Source organism: Somniosus microcephalus, chromosome 19 (assembly GCF_052327205.1).
Source record: "Somniosus microcephalus isolate GS21.2 chromosome 19, FLI_Smic_1.0, whole genome shotgun sequence".
Classification (NCBI taxonomy): Eukaryota; Metazoa; Chordata; class Chondrichthyes; order Squaliformes; family Somniosidae; genus Somniosus; species Somniosus microcephalus.
Window position 1 is genome coordinate 66,123,972 of NC_141005.1, and position 18,459 is coordinate 66,142,430.

The 18,459-nt window shown below is 45.3% G+C and overlaps 1 protein-coding gene across 1 annotated transcript in view; it reads right to left on the reverse strand.

Moving 5' to 3' along the window:
- Window positions 1–580: 580 nt before the first annotated feature.
- LOC147104562 (cell division control protein 45 homolog) overlaps window positions 581–18,459 on the reverse strand; it is a 52,187-nt gene continuing 34,308 nt past the window's right edge. The window contains exons 11-15 of the mRNA XM_085962190.1: window positions 17,781–17,912; window positions 16,961–17,059; window positions 11,817–11,975; window positions 8,309–8,447; window positions 581–724 (exon numbers count right to left, since the gene is read on the reverse strand). Of these exons, the coding sequence (XP_085818316.1) occupies window positions 581–724; window positions 8,309–8,447; window positions 11,817–11,975; window positions 16,961–17,059; window positions 17,781–17,912 (673 nt within the window). The remainder of the gene's footprint in view (window positions 725–8,308; window positions 8,448–11,816; window positions 11,976–16,960; window positions 17,060–17,780; window positions 17,913–18,459) is intronic.

Genomic DNA, 18,459 nt, shown 5'->3' on the forward strand with positions numbered 1-18,459 from the left:
ACATGAATGCTAAAAGTTGGGTAAGTATTTCAGACACACAAGCAAATCAAAGAGTATGAGTACATACAGGGTTTCACAAATATTCCATATTAAGGAGTGAATAAATGATTCCCAAATCAAATATCCCTCCACCTCACTTTTCATCATGCACTAACTCATGCCAGGGTATAGGTCCCCTTCCCCCTCCTCCCAAGTACCTCATCCAAGCAGCGATTCACCATGCAAGAGCCTAAACATTGAGTGTTGTACACCACAACTAAAGAAAATCCAATTCACCCAGCCACATCATTTTACAGCATGCTTCACCGGACAGCAATCGGAATCAGATGCCCTGACTGATGTTCCCGCTCAGGAGCACAGAGACCAATTGCAGCATCCCTACTGCCATCTGGCTGAGGTCAGCTGTCTGCACAGGCTGGAAATCAAACCAGGGATCTTCTGGTTTGTGCGGCTCAGATACGTACTTGCTTTACTAAATGAGCCAGCAAGGAAGCTCCAAAACAGTTAGGTAATTTTCAGGTAATTGCAAATAAAACTGCAAATGAATCCAGAGAAACATCATGCTGATTTATAGTTTGCACTAGGGCACAGCCTTCAGTCCTAGTGAAACTCTCCTTTGACCTCGGCGAGACATACGTACCGAGCGGACAAAACACTTGAGCAGGTGCTTGCACAAAAGTTTCATACAAATGGGTTTTGAATAGATCTTCACGTCTGGGGTGCCCTGCAGATGAAGGAAAGAATTTACTCAAAACAACACAAATACTGGATTACATGTTAAATAAATCACAATCTTGGTTAAGGACGCTAGAAAGTGCAGGAAATTGAAACAAAAGGCAATTTTAAGGTGCTAAATCTGAAGCAGGGACCACACTTGAAAGGCAGACTGTTCTCTCCACAGATGCTGCTTGACCTGTTGAGCATTTTCAGCTTTTTCTGTTTGTGTTTAATATTTTATCTTGTCTGGATTAGGTCGGTGTAGATTATTGAGACCTCATGTCTGCTTTGTTCTTTACTTTAAAAAATGTTATTCCTCGGATGCCAGTGATACTGGCAAGGCTGCATTTAATGCCCATCTCTAATTGCCCCAAGGTGGCAGTCGACCTTTTCCTTGAACCGCTGAGGTCTTTGTGGTGATAGTGCTCCCAGAATGGTGTTAGGTCATGAATTCCAGGGTTCTGACCAAGCAACTATGCCCAAGTTAGGTGGTGTGTGACTTGGAGAACCTGGAGGTGATGGTGCTCCCACGATCTTGCTGCTCTAGTTCTTTTTAGTGGTAGAGGTCACAAGGGAGGAGGTCTGTTGAAGTAACCTTGGTAAGCTCCTGCAGATCATACATACTGCAGCAACAGTGCACCAATGGCAGACGGTGTAGAAATTGATCCAGTGGCTGGGGTGCTGATGCTGTTGAGCTCGAGTGTTCTCGTGGCTGCACCCATTCAGGTAAGTTGAGTATTAAATCACTCTTCTGAATTGAGCCTTGTAGATGCCAGAGAGGGTTTGAGCGATCAAGAGCCAAGTCAATCATTGCAGAATACCCAGCCTCTGACCTCATAGCCATAATGCTCATCTTCCTTCCCCTTTGCCTGGCACCTTCACGTGCAAGCGCAGGAGATGCAACACCTGCCCTTTTACCTCCTCCCTTCCCACTGTCCAGGGCCCCAGACACACCTTCCAGGTGAAACAGCGATTTACTTGCACTTCTTGCAATTTAGTATACTGTATTCGCTGCTCACGATGAGGTCCTTGTGGTGATAGTGCTCCCAGAATGGTGATCCTCTACATTGGGGAGACCAAACGCAGATTGGGTGACCGCTTTGCGGAACGCCTCTATTCAGTCCGTAAGGGTGACCCCAAGCTTCCGGTCGCCCATCACTTTAATTCCCCGCTCCACTCCCACTCTGACTTCTCCATCCTTGGCCTCTTACACTGTTCCAATGAAGCTCAACGTAAGCTCTGTGCGTAGAAGTGTTTCCTAATTTCACTCCTGAAAGGTCTGGCTCTAATTTTTAGACTATGCCCCCTAGTCCTAGAATCCCCAACCAGCGGAAATAGTTTCTGCTGTCTACCCTATCTGTTCCCCTTAATAGCTTGAAAACTTTGATCAGATCACCCCCATAACCTTCTAAATTCTAGGGAATACAACCCTAATTTGTGTAGTCTCTCCTTATAACAATCCTTGGAGTCCGGGCATCATTCTGGCGAACCCATGCTGCACTCCTTCCTATGGTGCGGTGCCTAGAACTGCTTACAGTACTTCAAGTGTGGTCTAACCAGGTTTGTATAGCTGCAGCATAACTTCTACCCACTTGTATTCTAGCCCTCTAGATATAAAGAGCGACTCCTGCCACCAGAGGATTTTCCCGTTGACCTCAGTTTTGTGAGGGCTCCTTGGTGCCATACTCGGACCAATGCTGCCTTGATGTCAAGGGCAGCTACTCTTGCCTCCTCTGGCATTCTGCTCTTGCATCCATGTCTGCGTCAAGTCTATGAAGAAGTCTGGAGCCGAGTGGTTCTGGTGGAACTGGAACGGAGTGCTGGTTAGTAGGTTATTGGCGAGGTGTTGCTTGATGGAACTACTGATGACTCATATCACTTCACTAATGATTGGGAGGAGACTGAGAAGGTGGTACAGGAAACTTTCGATTTACCGGCACCTAAATAACCGGAAATCTCGGTTAACCCGCAAAATTCAGGAGTAGGTTCAGGTAACTTTTATTACTTGCCTTCCTCCATTTGTTGCTGTGCAAGGGTGTGGCTGCAGCTGTTGCTAAGCTACAGAGACGCTTGCAACTTGTGGCCATTGTTCTGAAGCTGTTGCTAAGCAACAGGGTTTGTTACTTTATACGGAGCTCTCAGCTCCGTATCTTTTACTATAGCACGTCGGTCCCGTCTGTGCCAGATAAAAAAAAGTTTCCTGTACTTATCAGGGTAGATTTAGTCTGTTTTTGTGTGTGCATAAGACATACCTGGGAAATCTGCCACATTGTCAGGTAGATGCCTGTGTCATAGCTGCACTGGAACTGCTTGGCTAGGGAAGGGGCTAGCCCTGGTGCATTAGTCTTCAGCACTACGGCTGGGTGTCATCAGTACCCACAACCTTTGCTCTGTCCACTGCACTCAGCTGCTCATCATAAATTGGCAAACACGCATCTATGATGATGGAGTTTTCAGGCGGAGGCCCAATATGATCATAAGATTGTGCACGCGGCACTTTTGGCTGAAGACAATTGCAAACACTTCAGCCTTATTTCTTGCATTCACGTGCTGGGTACCACCATGCTCAAGGATGGGGATGTTCATAGAGATGGCATCTCCTGTTAATTGCCCACTACCATTCCTGACTGGATGCGATTTGCTCCCATCCATTTGTTGTGGGACTGTTTAGCCTGCTGCTTTCGGTGTTTAATCCTGTGTAGTAGCTTCACGAAGTTCATACCTCATTCTAAGGTATCCCTGATGCTGCACCTGGCACTCTACACTCTGTATTGAAGCAGGTTTGATCTCCTAGCTTGAAGGTGATCAAGGAGTGAGGAATGTGCTGGGTCGTGTAAAATGGATGTCTATCCTTTTGTTTTAAAAAGATCAGCTGACTGGCCGAGTAATCCTTTATGCATCCTCGGCTCTGCAACTGTGAAGGCATACAGGTCAGCAGGTGTCGCTTCCCCTGGCCTGTAGTCAGTGTCAAGACTCCACACAACAGAACTCTTCTTCATGGAATACTGTATTTTAATATTACAAGAAATATAAAGAGAGGCTGTGCTATTGTCACAGGACAAAATAGCACTGCCACTTCCATGTTCCAGTTGTTTGTGTTTAACTGACTGTCTTATCTTGAAAGAGAAACAGGCTAAACAAAGCCATAATATAGACCAGAAACAGCTCTTCAGAGTGATCGTTTTGAGGGGAGTGTGCACAGAAGGATGTCTGGGGGAAATTGCTGTGAAAGACTGAAGAGGCCCGATTATTGCCCAGAGCAGACATTTGAAAAAGGTCATCTCTTCTACTGGGGAAAAGTAACTGGCTTTTAAGCAGTCAATTTAGTTGCACATATTTAAAAAAATATATACTGTCTTGCACTTGTAGTGGTATTCTGCCTAGTTATTGAGCTTTTATACATTCTATAATGTCTAAGTAAACACCAAGTGATTTAGGCCTGTATATGTCTGGTCTGGCATGTGAGATTTCCACTTTTGAAGTGATGGAAGACATATGGGATCCTACATAAATTGTATATAATGGTTTACTTTTAGATTTTTTAATATACATTTGAATTATGGAACTATTTCTGTGTTCTGCAGTGGGAGCCAAATAGATCTTTGGGGTCATGCAACAGTTGCTGTGGCATGTGGGACACAAGAAACTGCCACAGAGCAAGATAGTAACTAGCTGAGAAAGAAGTAGAGATGCAAAGGGATGGTAATAGATACAAGGAAATACAGAAAGTGAAGTAACATTAGAGAAAACATTAGATCAATAACCAGGGGACATAGCTTCAAGATAAGGGGCAGGAGGTTTAGAGGGGATTTGAGGAAAAACTTTTTCACCCAGAGGGTGGTTGGAATCTGGAACCCACTGCCTGAAAGAGTGGTAGAGGCAGGAACCCTCACAACATTCAAGAAGCATTTAGATGAGCACTTGAAACGCCATAGTATACAAGGCTACGGACCAAGCGCTGGAAAATGGGATTAGAATAGACAGGGCTTGATGGCCGGCGCGGACACGATGGGCCGAAGGGCCTCTTTCTGTGCTTTATGACTCTAAAGGAATGTACCAAGGCAGACAGACACCCACCAGGGCAACTTGGGATCAGCAATAAATGCAGTCTTGCCAGCGTCGCCCTACATCCGTGAACAAATAAGAAAGAAAAAAATATGCAAATTTTATAGCCTTTTGATTTATTTCCCTGTCTATTTAGGGGTGTTCATTTCACAGGAAGTGCCCTTGATATATTAGGTTAAGCAGAATATTTTTAAAAAGGTGAGAGACTAGTAAATGTTGGTATTCAGAGGGATTTGGGTGTTCTTGTACAGGAAACACAGAAAGTTATCATGCAGGTACAGCAAGCAATTAAGCTAGGCAAATGGTATGTTAGCCTTTATTGCAAGGGGGTTGAAGTATAAGAGTAAGGCAGTCTTGTTGCAATTATACAGGGCTTTGGTGAGACCACACCTGGAGTACTGTGTACAATTTTGGTCTCCTTACCCAAGGAAGGATATACTTGCTTTAGAGGGTTCACTAGACTTATTCCTGGGATGAGTGGGTTGTCCGATGAGGAGAGATCGAGTAGAATGGGCCTATATTCTCTGAAGTTTAGAAGAATGAGAGGTGATCTTATTGAAACGTATAAAATTCTTAGTGGGCTTGACAGGGTAGATGCCAAGATGCTGTTTCCCCTGGCTGGAGAGTCTTGAACTAGGGGGCATAGTCTCGGGATAAGGTGTCGGCCATTTAGGACTGAGATGAAGAGAAATTTCTTCACTCGGAGGGTTGTGAATCTTTGGAATTCTCTAACCCAGAGGGCAATGGATGCTCAGTCGTTGAGTATATTCAAGATTGAAATCGACAGATTTTTGGGCGATAAGGGAATCAAGGGATATTGAGATAGGGCAGGAAAGTTGAGTTGATGTAAAAGTTCAGCCATGATCTTATTAATCGGCAGAGCAGGCTCGATGGGTCGTACAATCACTATCGCTAGAGAAAAAATACTAGGCAAACTAATGGGACTAAAGGCTGACAAGTCCCCTGGACCTGATGGCCTGCATCCTGGGGTCTTAAAAGAAGTGGCTGCAGAGATAGTGGATGCATTGGTTGTAATCTTCCAAAATTCCCTAGATTCTGGAAAGGTCCCAGTGGATTGGAAAACCGCAAATGTAACGCCCCTATTCAAGAAAGGAGGGAGACAGAAAGCAGGAAACTATAGGCCAGTTAGCCTAACATTTGTCATTGGGAAAATGCTGGAATCCATTATTAAGGAAGTAGTAGCAGGACATTTAGAAAGGGAAATTGTGTTTGACAAATTTATTAGAGTTCTTTGAGGATGTAACAAGGGTGGATCAAGAGGAACCAATAGATGTAGTGTATTTGGATTTCCAAAAGGCATTCGATAAGGTGCCACATAAAAGGTTACTGCACAAGATAAGAGCTCACTGTGTTGGGGGTAATATATTAGCATGGATAAAGGATTGGCTAACTAACAAAAAACAGAGAGTCGGGATAAATGGGTAATTTTCAGGTTGGCAAACTGTAACTAGTGGGGTACCACAGGGATCAGTGCTGGGGCCTCAACTATTTACAATCTATATTAATGACTTGGATGAAGGGACCGAGTGTACTGTTGCCAAATTTGTTGACGATACAAAGATAGGTGGGAAAGCAAGTTGTGAGGAGGACACAAAGGGCAGGGTTTTCATTGGGCCGTGGAGTCGGGATTGGAGGGGGGGTTAAAATCCCAAAATCAGGGGTCCTGACCCCATCCCGCACCCAAACCCGCTTCCATGCCAGTTTCAAAGGAGGCGGGTACCCGCCCCACACTGGGACCCGCCTACCCGAGGCGGGAAGGGATTAGTGCCAATTAACTGCCTGTTAACAGGTAGTTAACAGGCAGTTTTTAGCCTAATCCCTATTTTTAAAAGGTTGAAGTGTGGGATTCCCGACGGCACCAAACCACGGCAAGTTAGAGGAGGCGGGCCGTTGGGTTGAAGGACTTGGAGGGGTCGAGATGTCGGTGTTCAGGTGAGTGATGTGTGCATGAGTGCAAAGGTAAGTGTGTTTGGTGTGTCTAAAGTGATTAAAGAAGTTTAAATTACCTTTTCAGCCTTCCTTCCTTTAGGTCTCGGGAGTCCCTCATCTCACCGGCACAGAAAGCAGAATGGCTGCGAACTGTCAAAAGTGACAGCCTTCAGCTTTCTGTGCAGGAGAGATTTCTAACTGAGTCTGTGGAGAAGGACTCAGGTTAGAAGTCAGACTGTCAGTGTTTGACAGCTTCAAACAGCTGTGAAACACTGAAATTTCATCTGTCAAAACCTATTGACAGATGAAATTTCAGTCTGTGACGTCACCTGTTGCCGGGTGGCCCTTAATTGGCCTGCTGAGCCCGCTGGGCGGGCTCAACAAGGTCAATCAAGTTAAAATCGCGTGGATTGGCTGCATCTCGATGGAGGTGGGACTACAACCCCGAAAGTTGTAGTCCCGCCTCCCACCCGACTCCTGAATGAAAATGCTGTCCAAAGAGTCTGCAAAGGGATATAGATAGGTTAAGTGAGTGAGCAAAAATTTGGCAGATGGGGCATAATGTGGGAAAATGTGAGGTTATCCACTTTGGTAGGAAGAATAGAAAAGCAAAAAATTATTTAAATGGAGAGAGGCTACAGAATGCTGCGGTACAGAAGGATCTGGATGTACTCGTACATGAAACACAAAATGTTAGCATGCAGGTACAGCAAGTAATTAGGAAGGCAAATGGAACGTTGGCCTTTATTGCAAGGGGGACGGAGTTTAAAAGTAGGAAAGTCTTGCTACAACTGTACAGGGCATTGGTGAGGCTACACCTGGAGTACTGCGTACAATTTTGGTCTCCTTATTTAAGGAGGGATATTCTTGAATTGGAGACAGTTCATAGAAGGTTCACTAGGTTGATTCCTGAGATGAAAGGGTTGTCTTATGAGGAAAGGTTGAGCAGGTTGGGCCTATACTCATTAGAGTTTAGAAGAATGAGAGGTGATCTTATTGAAACATAAAAGATTCTGAGGAGGCTTGACAGGGTAGATGCAGGGAGGATGTTTCCCCTTGTGGGGGGGAATCTAGAACTTGGGGGCATAGTTTCAGGATAAAGGGTCGCCCATTTAAAACGGAGATGAGGAGGAATTTCTTCTCTCAGAGGGTCGTGAATCTTTGGAATTCTCTACCCCAGAGAGCTGTGGAGGCGGAGTCATTGAATATATTCAAGGCGGAGATAGACAGATATTTGAGCTACAGGGGAGTCAAGGGTTATGGGGAACAGGCAGGAAAGTGGAGTTGAGGCCAAGATCAGATCAGCCATGATCTTATTGAATGGCGGAGCAGGTTTGAGGGGCCGAATGGCCTACTCCTGCTCCTGTTTCTTATGTTATGGTCTGTGGTAAACTCTGGTTTCTTGTAAAAGTGGCAACAACCTGCTCCAGAGGCTGCACCTATTGTAGAAATATATTTACCCAAGTCTGATTTGATTTCCCTGGTCATTTAGTTCACACTGCAGAAAGTCTGCGTCTTTCTAAAAGTGTTCCAAATCCCTAAAAGTCTGTCTAGCCTGTCCCAGGTTGATCCTTACCTCCTGTAAATAACAGTATAGAAAGGGTCCCTGCGAGATGATGAGGTTGGTGCAAATGCAGCTGGCAACTGTTTGGTGAATCGCTCGGAGCTGCTGCTTGGCCAGTTCAAGACCCTGTTGTAGCTTATCCAGGTTAGTCCTGGAGAAAAGAGAGAACACAAAGTAGTCAACGCTTTCATTATAAATAATGATTTTCCACCTATACACACTCACTTTGTGCATCCTGTTAACAAAAAGCACTTGTGGTGGGTGGGGCGGTTGGGGGAGGAAGGAGGTGGTTTGAATTTCTGGAGATTCTGCTGTTCATCCTCCATATCAACAGCAACAACTTGCATTTCTATAGCGCCTTTAACATAGTAAAACATCCCAAGGCACTTCACAGGAGCGTTATCAGACAAAAATTGACACTGGCCACATAAGGAGATATTACGACAGGTGGACAAAAGCTTGGCCAAAGAGGTAGGTTTTAAGGAGTGTCTTAAAGGAGGAGAGCGAGTAAGAGAAGCGGAGTGGTTTAGGGAGGGAATTCCAGAGCTTAGGGCCTCGGCAGGTGAAGGCACGGCCACCAATGGTAGAGCGATGGAAATCAGGAATGCGCAAGAGCACAGGATTGGAGGAGCGCAGAGATCTCAAAGGTTGTAGGGCTGAAGGAGGTTACAGCGATAAGGAGGTGAGGGGAGGTCATGGAGGTATTTAAACACAGTGATGAGAATTTAAAAATCGAGGCATATTCGGAAACACCATTTTTCCGGGGGTTCCGTGGCTCTTGCACTAAAAAAGTTACACCGGACAAACGCGAGAACCTTCTCGTAATTCACCCCCATGGTCTTTACAAAGGCTGCCTGAAGCATTCATTTAAATAAGAACATGTCCGTCGATTCCCCGCACCACCTGAACCCAGATAGGTTTACATAAAGCTATTGGCCCTGAAATTCTGTAAGGTTTTTCCCCAGTCTCATACAGTAACCTCTAAACCCCTGGAGAAACGGTGTGAAACGGCCGTTTTCCGCCAGTTTCCCGACGAAGTTATGATGGGACATTGGGGAGAATCCCTACGGAATTTCCAGGCTAACAACTGAGCAGATCAGGTAGAGGTTTGGATTCAGCTCATACGTTTAGTATCTGTAGCTTCCCTTCAACTTGGTGCAATTAAAAGTTGTTTCAAAGTACATATACACTTATTTTTGGTTACGCTGTTACGACAATTCGTTTCTACAATATACAAGGAGAACTTAGCGTTTGGATTTTGTATTGTAATGTCAAACATCACAGCTGTCAATCCCCTCAATTCCTGTATTCCCACACTTAATTAAATAGGTAGAATTTGTGGAGAGTTTACTGTTTTCAGGAAGAGGTTTTTTTCAAACTAGCTGCACAAGTCATGGCAGACAGGAGCAACAACAAACTCTAAATCCAGTCATAATCTGAACTGCAGTAATAGCAAGCTTTATTTGAAAACACAAGCATATAACATTATACTGCAACCTGGTTAGAGGTTGATATCCGTTTCGGGCTGTTGCTGCTCTCCGCCACCTCCATCTTGTAGGGAAGGGTACAAGTACATGGACAGCATCTGGTGGCTGAAACAAGGCACTACAACACTAGAAGGTGTTCCCACTGCACTGGACCCTTCATGAACCAAACCAAATTGTGTGACCCATTAAGCACATAACAGGGGTTTAACTCTCTTGCTCATTTATGATGGAGCTACATGAGGCACCAATAAAGTGGCCGTGAGAACAAGAGCTGTCACAACTGTGGAGTTATGTTCTTGTCATCTCAAAGGACAGATTTGCAGATGAAACTTGCTAAAAACACAATACTATAAGCCTGGTAGTGACTGCAGTTTGTGGCTAGAGAGTAAACTATTTTCTCTTGCTTACTGATATGAATGTGTAACACATGTATATGCAACTCCCAGGAGATTAAATTTGATGTGGAGGTGGGTGTGAGGGGTGGGGGTGGGAGGGAAGGAGGGTGGGGTGGGCTTGATGGATCAGTTGATCTTTTCTTGCTCGTCATTTTCATATGTTCGTACACTTTCAGCTTTTCCATGGAAAATGAGGAATGTGGGTTTTGGAAGAAATGTACACCTTCAGTAATCCTCTGATCAATAGAATTCTTAACTGCTGTCAGTGCCCACGATAAATACCTCTCAAAGCCCATTTCAAAGCAATCATGCTAATTTATAGTGCAGCGATCTCACCGCCAAGCTTACTCCACTCGAGAGATTACAGCATGGTTCTGGGACCATCAATATCCAATTACTTCCACAAAACATCTAAACTAATGCTAAGCAACCTCCCCTTCTATTCTTAAGACAGTCATAAAACTTAAATACGGGAAGAAATGTTATCAGCAAATTAGATTTGAAAAAATTGCAAGGTTATGGGCAGCATGCAGCAAATTTCAGATTTCTCTGAACAACGTGTGTGTCCCCGAATACCTCCAATTTAAAATTGCAACCTGGTGTTTAAATTGCTTCACGGCCTTGCCCCTCTTTAATCTCCTTCGGCCCTTGAACTCCCCAGAACTCCACATTTTTTCCGACTCTGGTTTCTTCTGCATCATCCTCTCCTTTCACCCCACCATTGGCAGCCGTGCCTTCAGCCGTCTAGGCTCCACACTCTGGAATTCTCTCCCTAACATTCTCCGCCTCTCCTCCTTTAAGCGGCTTCTTAATACTCAGCTCTTTACCCAATTAACATCTCCTTCTTCGGCTCGGCATCCATTTCTGTCTGATTACGCCTCTCAAGTGCCCTGGGATATTTTTACAAATGAAAGACATGTTGCTCTCGCTGTGTTTTGGGATGGATCCAGGCCAGTGTAAACTCATCCCCTAAATATTATTCCTGACACTGAACATTTTCTGTTTGTCTCAGCTATACTCCTGGAGATACGCCTGTGCCACCGTAAATAACTATCGTGCCCATTGCTGTGTTTTGAAATTCATACGCAACTCACTACAAATCACCTCAGTGTAATGTTTAGTCGCTGAGACTGAACTTCCACGTCTTTGGTGGAAGCAGTAGCCCAGTGTATGTCCGATAGCTCCAAAGGAATCAGACACCCGATGAATTCACCGACAACACCATTATATGACTTACTGGGGCAGATTCCTGTGCCTGGAGCTATTTGATCATCTGGGCACAGCAAAGGCAGGAAAAAAATCAGGCTGGGAGAAGTGCATGGCCCTAATGGAACTGGCTTGATTTTCGGTCCATCAATTTAAATGCACAGAAAATCGGGTGGGTTCCTTTACTGGTGAATCTCAGCAGATTCCTCTGTTTTCTCAGTGCTCTGGTATTACAATAGTCCCACGTACAGCAACAGGACAATCTGGCCTATACATTCCTGACAAGCAATTACATTTAACAGAAAACCTCCAGAGAAATTTAATATTTTTTTTCTCTAACATGTCTCAATCTACTCCAGTAATACCTCCCCATCCCATCCCGGTAGTGTAGTGTAGCTCACATCCTGCTCAGTGCCTAAAGACAAGCAATACCTGGAAAGACTGTCTAAGGCGTCGATGAAGTTTTCATTCACATCGTCTTTTTCAATGTTCTCGAGCAGAGAAGCTGCTGAATAAACAACGTCGCTGGCGAGGAACTTGTTCTTAAACCCAAAATGCACACTGAAAGTCTGCACTCGGATATCCTTCATTCTGAAAATAAAAGCAATGCCTCGATCAACAATCAGTTACAAACCGCTGTAATCGACTGGCTAACTACTACGAGAGAAAACAGCGTTACTGAAAGGTGTTGAATGCTGCTTTTGCTATCTGCCATCAATTCCTACATGCCCTCTGCTGGACAAATCAAATGAAAAAATCAGTTTGCGACCACCAGTACATGTCTCTGTAAAAGGGAAGCACTGTATTTTCAGTATAACTACTATATACAACTATAAATAAGTCAGTAATTTTTTCAGGCTGTTTATTCAAAAAGGGATAGACCGAGTAATTACAGGCCAGCCAGCCTAACCTCGGTGGTGGGCAAATTGTTGGAAAAAATTCTGAGGGACAGTAATAATTGTCATTTAGAAAGAAACAGATAAATCAAGGACAATCAGCATGGATTTGTTAAGGGAAGGTCGTGTCTGACTAACTTGATTGAATTTTTTTGAGGAGGTAACGGGGGGGGGGGGGGGGGGGTGGTTGATGAGGGTAGTGCGTGTGATGTAGTCTACATGTATTTTAGCAAGGCTTTTCACAAAGTCCCACATGGCAGACTGGTCAGAAAAGTAAAAGCCCATGGGATCCAAGGGAAAGTGGCAAGTTGGATCCAAAATTGGCTCAGTGGCAGGAAGCAAAGGGTAATGGTCAACGGATGTTTTTGTGACTGGAAAGCGGTTTCCAGTGGGGTTCCGCAGGGCTCAGTACGGGTCCCTTCCTTTTTGAGGTATACATCAATGATTTAGACTTCAATGTGGGGGGCATGATTAAGAAGTTTACAGATGATACAAAAATTGGCCATGTGGTTGATAATGAAGAAGAAAGCTGTAGACTGCAGGAAGCTATCAATGGATTGGTCAGGTGGGCAGAAAAGTGGCAAATGGAATTCAATCCGGAGAAGTGAGAGGTAATGCATTTGGGGAGAGCTAACAAGGCAAGGACTACACAGTAAGTGGTAGGATACTGAGAAGTGTAGAGGATCAGAGGGACTTTGGAGTGCATGTCCACAGATCCCTGAAGGTAGCAGGACAGGTAGATAAGGTGGTTAAGAAGGCATACGGGCTACTTTCCTTTATTAGCCGTGGCATAGAATACAAGAGCAGGGGGGTTATGCTTGAACTGTATAAAACATTAGTTAGGCCACAGCTAGAGTGCTGTGTCTTTTTCTTAGGCAGTCCCTTGGAACTGAGGATGACTTGCTTCCACATTAAAAATGCGTTCTCAGGTGACTGATGAGTCCAATGTGGGACCTACAGTCTCTGTCACAGGTGGGGCAGACGGTGGTTGAAGGGGCGGGTGGGTGGGGTGCTTAGGTTGATGTGCGCACCTTCCGCTGTTTGCGCTTGCTCCCAGCGAAGAGACTCTAGGGGCCAGATTTTCAGTGTGCCGTGAGGCGGGCTTTCAGGCGTGCGGGGGGGGGGGGGCAAAAATCCCGAATTCGGGGGTCCCGACACCATCCCACCCAAAACCCGCCTCCACGTAAGTTTCAAGGGAGGCGGGTACCCGCCCCGCACTGGGACCCGCCGACCCGAGGCTGGAAGGGATTAGTGCCAATTAACTGCTTGTTAACAGGTAGTTAACAGGCAGTTTTTAGCCTAATCCCTATTTTGAGGGATGTCGTGTGGGATTCCCGACGGCTCCAAACCACGCCAGGTTAGAGCAGGTGGGCCGTCGGGTTGAAGGACTTGGAGGGGTCGCGATGTCGGTGTTCAGGTGAGTGATGGGTGCATGAGTGCAAAGGTAAGTGTGTTTGGTGTGTCTAAAGTGTGTAAAGAAGTTTTACTTACCTGTACTTACCTTAACAGCCTTTCTTCCTCTAGGCGTCAGGAGTCCATCACTCAGCCGGAACTGAAAGCTGAATAGCTGCGATCTGTCAAAAGTGACAGCGTTCAGCGTCGGTGAGAGTTCTAACTGAGTCTGCGTAGAAGGACTCAGGTTAGAAGTCAGACTGCCAGTGTTTGACAGCTTCAAACAGCTGTGAAACACTGATATTTCATCTGTCAAAAACTCTTGACAGATGAAATTTCAGTCTGTGAAATTTCAGCTGGGCGGGCTCAACGAGGTCAATCAAGGGAAAATCGCGTCGATTGGCTGGACTTCTATGGAGGCGGGACTAAAACCCAAAAGTTGTAGTCCCGCCTCCTTCCCGACAGCTTAATGAAAATCCGGCCCTAGGTGTTCGGCGCCTTCCCGGATGCTTCTCCTCCATTTCGTGCGGTCTTGGGCCAGGGATTCCCAGGTGTCAGTGGGGATGTTGCACTTTTTCAAGGCTTTGAGGGTGTCCTTGAAGCGTTTACTCTGCCCAACTGGGGCTCTCTTGCCGTGTCGGAGCTCCGAGTACAGCGCTTGTTTGGGAGTCTCGTATCGGGAATGCGGATGATGTGACCGTCCATCAGAGCTGATCGAGCGTGGTCAAAGCTTCGATGCTGGGGATGTTGGCCTGAGCGAGAACACCGACGTTGGTGCGCCTATCCTGCTGATGGATTCGCAGGATCTTGCGGAGGCAGCGTTGGTGGTACCTCTCCAGTACTTTGAGGTGCCTGCTGTACATGGTCCATGTCTCTGAGGCATACAGGAGGGTGGGTATCACTACTGCTCTGTAGACCATGAGCTTGGTGCTGGGTTTGAGGTCCTGGTCTTCAAACACTCTCCTCCTCAGGCGACCGAAGGCTGCACTGGCACACTGAAGGCGGTGTTGGACTTCGTCATCGACGTCTGCCCTTGTTGACATTAGGCTCCCGAGGTATGAAAAGTGGTCTACGTTGTCCAAGGCCTTGTCGTGGATTTTAATGGTAGGACACTGAAGTGCAGAGGATCAGAAGGACCTTGGAGTGCATGTCCACAGATCCCTGAAGGTAGCAGGACAGGTAGATAAGGTGGTTAAGAAGGCATACGGGATACTTGCCTTTATTAGCTGAGGCATAGGATATAAGAGCAGGGGGGGTTATGCTTGAACTGTATAAAACACTAGTTAGGCCACAACTAGCGTACTGCGTGCAGTTCTGGTCACATTACAGGAAAGATGTGATTGCACTAGAGAGGCTACAGAGGAACTCGCTGCCGGAAAGGGTGGTAGAGGCAGAAACACTTACCATATTTAAAAAGTACTTGGATATGCACTTGAAGTGCCGTAACCTACAAGGCTGTGAACTAAGAGCTGGAAAGTGGGATTAGGCTGGAATTCTCTACCACAGAAGGCAGTTGAGGCCAATTCATTAAATATATTCAAGAAGGAGTTAGATATATTTCTTAAGGCTAAAGGGATCAAGGGATATGGGGAGAAGGCAGGGACAGGGTACTGAATTTGGATGATCGGCCATGATCTCATTGAATGGCGGAGCAGGTTCGAGGGGCCGAATGGCCTACTCCTGCTCCTATCTTCTATGTTGCATTTGCCTCTGAGTTAAAAGGTTGTGGATTGAAGCCCCATGACAGACTAAAGCACTTTGTCTAGGCTGATAAGTGCACTACCGAGGGAGTGCTGCATTGTTAGAAGTGCTGTCCTTTGAATGAGATGTTAAACCGAGGCTCTGTTCGCCTGCTCAGGTGGCTGTAAAAGATCCCAGGGCACTATTTGAAGAAAAGCAGAGGTTCTGGTGTCTTGCCCGACATTGCTCCTTCAACTAACACCAGCAAAAACCGGTTTTTGCTGGTGTTAGTTGAAGGAGCAATGTCGGGCAAGACACCAGAACCTCTGCTTTTCTTCAAATAGTGCCCTGGGATCTTTTACAGCCACCTGAGCAGGCGAACAGAGCCTCGGTTTAACATCTCATTCAAAGGACAGCACTTCTAACAATGCAGCACTCCCTCGGTAGTGCACTTATCAGCCTAGACAAAGTGCTTTAGTCTGTCATGGGGCTTCAATCCACAACCTTTTAACTCAGAGGCAAATGCTACATAGAAACATAGAAGATAGGAGCAGGAGTAGGCCATTCGGCCCCTCGAACCTGCTCCGCCATTCAATGAGATCATGGCCGATCATCCAAATTCAGTACCCTGTCCCTGCCTTCTCCCCATATCCCTTGATCCCTTTAGCCTTAAGAAATATATCTAACTCCTTCTTGAATATATTTAATGAATTGGCCTCAACTGCCTTCTGTGGTAGAGAATTCCACAGGTTCACCACTCTCTAGGTGAAGAAATTCCTCATCTCTGTCCTAAATGGCTTACCCCTTATCTTTAGACTGTGACCCCTACTACAAACTAAGCCAAGCTGACAATCATGCAATTGAACCTCCAAAGGCACTTCACACATGAAAGTCCCAAAACCATGACCTCCACCACTTAGAAGGACAAGGACAGCAGGTGCATGGGAATACCATCACCTCCAAGTTACACACCAGCCCGACTTGCAATATATCGCTATTCCTTCATTGTTGCGGAATCAAACACCCGGAACACCCTATCAAACAGCACTGTGGGAGCACCTTCACCACATGGACTGCTGCAGTTCAAGGCGGCGGCTCACTACTACCTTATCAAGACCAACTAGAGAATTAAAGAAAAGAACAATATAAGCAGTGGTGGGCTACACAAAGAACAATTAGATAATAAGACCAATCAAGAGCTGTGAGCTACTTTGATTGCCACCACTCCTGGCTTCAGGATGGGAGTAGGATAAAGGAGCTCTGCTTCTGATGGTGTGTGCAGTCCAGAATGCTCATACAATCAGAACTCAAAATTTCTGATTGTTTCTAGATGCAGGAAAGACCCAATTCTTCCCACCCCTCCCCCAAATAAGGCACTTCCCAATATTGTCACTAAAAACTTAATCCTTTTTTTCCCCTTTTATTCTAAATGTAATACAGATGTGCCCTCATCCCTTCCAAGGATGTTTTTTCTAACACTATCTGCTCATAGTCCAGCATGGAGGCAATTACTACATGGTATTCAGCAGTTTGGAGTCACTTTGGCTTCTATAAAACAAGGCTGCAGTTATTTTGTGACTGTAATTTTAAGATTCTTCCGGTTTTTACCCAAACTTATTAGCAGATTCCTCAATAATTTCTCGTAAATTCTCCTTCAGTGAGATGTCCATGGAGTTAAACTTCTGCCTGACTTGTTTCAGAGGGAGTCTGCAACATAGATAAGAAAACTAATAGTTAGATTTAACAAAACTAACCCAAGACCAGCAATTACATAGAGGTCACAGCATGAACAGGGAGGTCAAAAGGCAACATTGCTGACTCTGTTGTAAAGGTAGGATGCAAGCGAGCCGTACAGACCAAAGGTTCCTAGATTTGATTCTTCCTCTACCCTGTGGATCTCAACCGGGGCAGTGGTATGCTCACTCAAATTGGGCTTTTCATCCCTTGGGGTAGGGAGGAAAAAAATAAGCCAGGATTCCTGCTCCTGACAAGAGCAATGTGTGAATGTTGAGCAAGAACAGGATCAAACAGCTTACCAGCATTCACTGTCTAGGCTCACAAATAAAACTGGCTACTTCGGGGAGGGGGTACTATAGGGCAACCAGCAACCATGGAACAGGCCACCAATATGCTGTTAGGAGGAGAGAAAATTAAAACAAAAATGGGGCAATTAGAAAAGGTTCAATAATTCAAAGCACTGTAGAATCTGGAAATCTATCAATCTCCTAGAAATTGACTATTATGGGCACCAACCAGTAATTACTCATGGTTTTAGATACAAGTTAACAACAGCTTTTATATTACCCAGAACACGAGGAACATTGATTATAATTATGGAGTAGGATCTCTCTTGTCCTTAACAAGAGTTAATTTGCAAATTGCAATGTTTTGGATCAGTGGAAGGTGCAATTTGAAAGGCTTCACCTACCCCATGTCTGCAAGGAATTCCTGCAGCCTCTTCAGACCTTGCATGGACCACAGCTTGAGATTGGCATAGGTGTAGCTGGAGTTGCACATACTTTCATACAGTGACCAGTGCTGGTACAGGGCCAGGCGTAGGCTGCAGCAGGCTTGCAGTTAAAGAAAAAAAAAAGCAGCCAAATATTTAGAAAAACCACCTCATGAGAGGATTACACAATGCAGTCACTAAACCTCCTACTAAGGAGCTGTAGTGAGAGTGCACTGAACACATAAGACAAGCGTCCGAAGTAAGACGAAGGTTGCACTCACACCACAACTGCAGTATCAGTGCAAAGCAGTTTCATTTCACCAAAGTTTTGTAATGTAAATACAGAGTTAGAAGAGTCAGTAGAACACTGTCTGAGCATGCAAGCTCACAGTGGAGCCATCGATCACCACAGGTACCAACTGGTGGCACCTAGAATCATGTGTCTATCCTTCTCAGCATTACATTGTGTGGCAGCCAACAGGCGAGAGCCTCTTGCTTCATTTCACTGAGCAATGGCTTAATTGGAGCTTTTGTTTCTTTTCTCAGTCGGGTATTTTACTATTCGATGGAATCTGGAACAGTCGCCATGGATTGGAGGGTAGCTAATGTTACCCCACTATTCAAAAAAGGTGGTAGAGAGAAAACGGGGAATTATAGA